This window comes from Echinops telfairi, unplaced genomic scaffold, assembly GCF_000313985.2.
Source record: "Echinops telfairi isolate 266 unplaced genomic scaffold, ASM31398v2 ScPeMD7_9;HRSCAF=40, whole genome shotgun sequence".
NCBI classification, from domain to species: domain Eukaryota; kingdom Metazoa; phylum Chordata; class Mammalia; order Afrosoricida; family Tenrecidae; genus Echinops; species Echinops telfairi.
Window position 1 is genome coordinate 12,668,343 of NW_022103906.1, and position 1,913 is coordinate 12,670,255.

General features: G+C 58.8%; 1 protein-coding gene across 2 annotated transcripts in view; it reads right to left on the reverse strand.

Annotated features, from left to right (window-relative positions):
• Positions 1-715: 715 nt before the first annotated feature.
• The window catches only part of BLK (BLK proto-oncogene, Src family tyrosine kinase), a 92,967-nt gene continuing 91,769 nt past the window's right edge, over positions 716-1,913 (reverse strand). For both annotated transcript variants that reach the window (XM_004707640.2, XM_045286748.1), the window contains one exon: positions 716-1,561. In XM_004707640.2, coding sequence (XP_004707697.1) covers positions 1,356-1,561 — 206 coding nt within the window. In that variant the 3' untranslated portion in view covers positions 716-1,355. The remainder of the gene's footprint in view (positions 1,562-1,913) is intronic.

The window sequence follows — 1,913 nt, forward strand, 5'->3', positions numbered from 1 at the left end:
CAAGCTCAGTCCTCCTTCTGGTGTCGGCTTTGAGAGGAGGCCGGTGGGCTTAGGCAGTGCTGGACCCTCCTTCCATTTGACCTCCGCACCTGTCACTCCTCACAAGGCCTTGCCCCTTCCCCGCTGCGACCCCAGAGCCACTAGCCCCTCCCCTGGATGCCCAGACTTGTGTTTCTGCTGGGGGAGACGGTGAGGACCCCAGGATTCAGGGTTTCTGACCCAAAGGGCCCTTGCTAGTTACTGGGGTTTAGTTTGTGGCCCTGTGTGTTCCCCTCTCTCAGCTGTGTCCCTGGTAGTCAATACCATTTCTTAGCCTCCTAGAAAAAAGTTAAAAAAAAAAAAAAAAAGGAATTCCTTCGCAAAATCAACTCAAATAAAAAAACTCACAGCCTTCCAGCCATTCAGACTCAGAGCGAGCTTCTAAACAGAGTCAGACCCTGACAAGCGTTTGGATGGTGGAAGACGCCATGGAAGGTTCCCGAGTACTGCCACCATCTATCTCCACCTACCCTTGCAGGACGCCGCCGACCCAGACCCGGGCCCAGGATTTCTGAGCCGAGCGCGCCACCTCCTGGCACATCACTCACAGGTGCGTCTGCGCTGTGGTTTCCTCCATGGGACACTTGGTGCCAAGGGCACTCGCTGGCAGCGCCATCGCGTACCTCCTGTAAGTCCCGGGTGCGGCATCCAGCATCGTGGCCCGTAAAGACATTGGCAATCTCAGACTCACATGACTTTATTACAAAAAAGTAGGCTGGGGCCGGCCTGTTTGCCCTTGCTAGAACCTGACGCCCTAGGCGATTCGCCCACCGGACATCTGGAGGATTCCGTAGTCGGGACCCCTTCTGGGGGCAGCAGAAAGGGAGCCCGCTGAGAGAGGAGGTCCCCGAAGGCCAGAGGGGCAAAGGCACCCCGGTCACTTGTGGGCCAACTTCTCAGTCAGTGCCACCGCTTGACGACAATCACTGGATTGTGTCACAGGCGCCAGGCTCTCATCTGGGTTAGGGAATTCCATCCTCTTGCCAGGTATGAGGTAGGCGCTCTGCCCGTCGCTGCCTGTTTGAAAAGAGAGGCCGCGGGCACCGAGAGGCGACGGAGCCGGGCAGGGAAGGCTGGAGCTGAGATGCAGGTGCTGGCGGGCGGGCGTCCGAGCAAATGCTGGTTTCCACCAGCACCTCCCCTCGCGTTTCCCCCTCTGCGCAAGGGGGATCCAGATCCCACCCTGATTTTCCGGGGTCCGCAGGGCTCTGTGCGGCCAGGCCTGCTCAAGCCTCCTGGTCTGCCCAACGGTGGCGAAGGACCGCTGTCCCCTGGGAGCCCTCGAAGGCCCTGCGGCGTCTCCTCTGGGCCGCAGCCTAGGGCTGGAGTTCATACTGCTGCTCGGTGGCCATGTCGAAGTCCTCCAGCACCGACTGCAGGAACTCGAAGGTGGGCCGCTCCTCCGGCCGGCTGCGCCAGCACTCGGTGATGACGCTGTTGTACAGCTCAGACGGGCACGAGTCCGGGCGCGGCATGCGGTAGCCTCGGCCCAGGCTGTGGATGACCTCGGGGTTGCTCATGCCTGGGCAAGAGGGAGAGAGAGGGGATTGCAAGTTAGCAATTGCGAGTTAGCATGAGTCAGAATGGCCTTGTTGTGTGGCACGGGACTAAGTAAGAGGGAGGAGCAGGCCCGATTAAAAAGGTACAAACCACCTTGCAAGTGGCCTCTCTGCTCAGCTGGCTATATCTTTTAAAACATCCATCCATCCATCCATCCATCCATCCATCCATCCATCCACCCATCCACCCATCCATCCCTCCATCCATCCATCCATCCACCCATCCATCCATCCATCCATCAATCCACGTACCCACGCATCCATCCATCCATCCATCCATCCATCCATCCATCCATCCATCCATCCACCCATCCA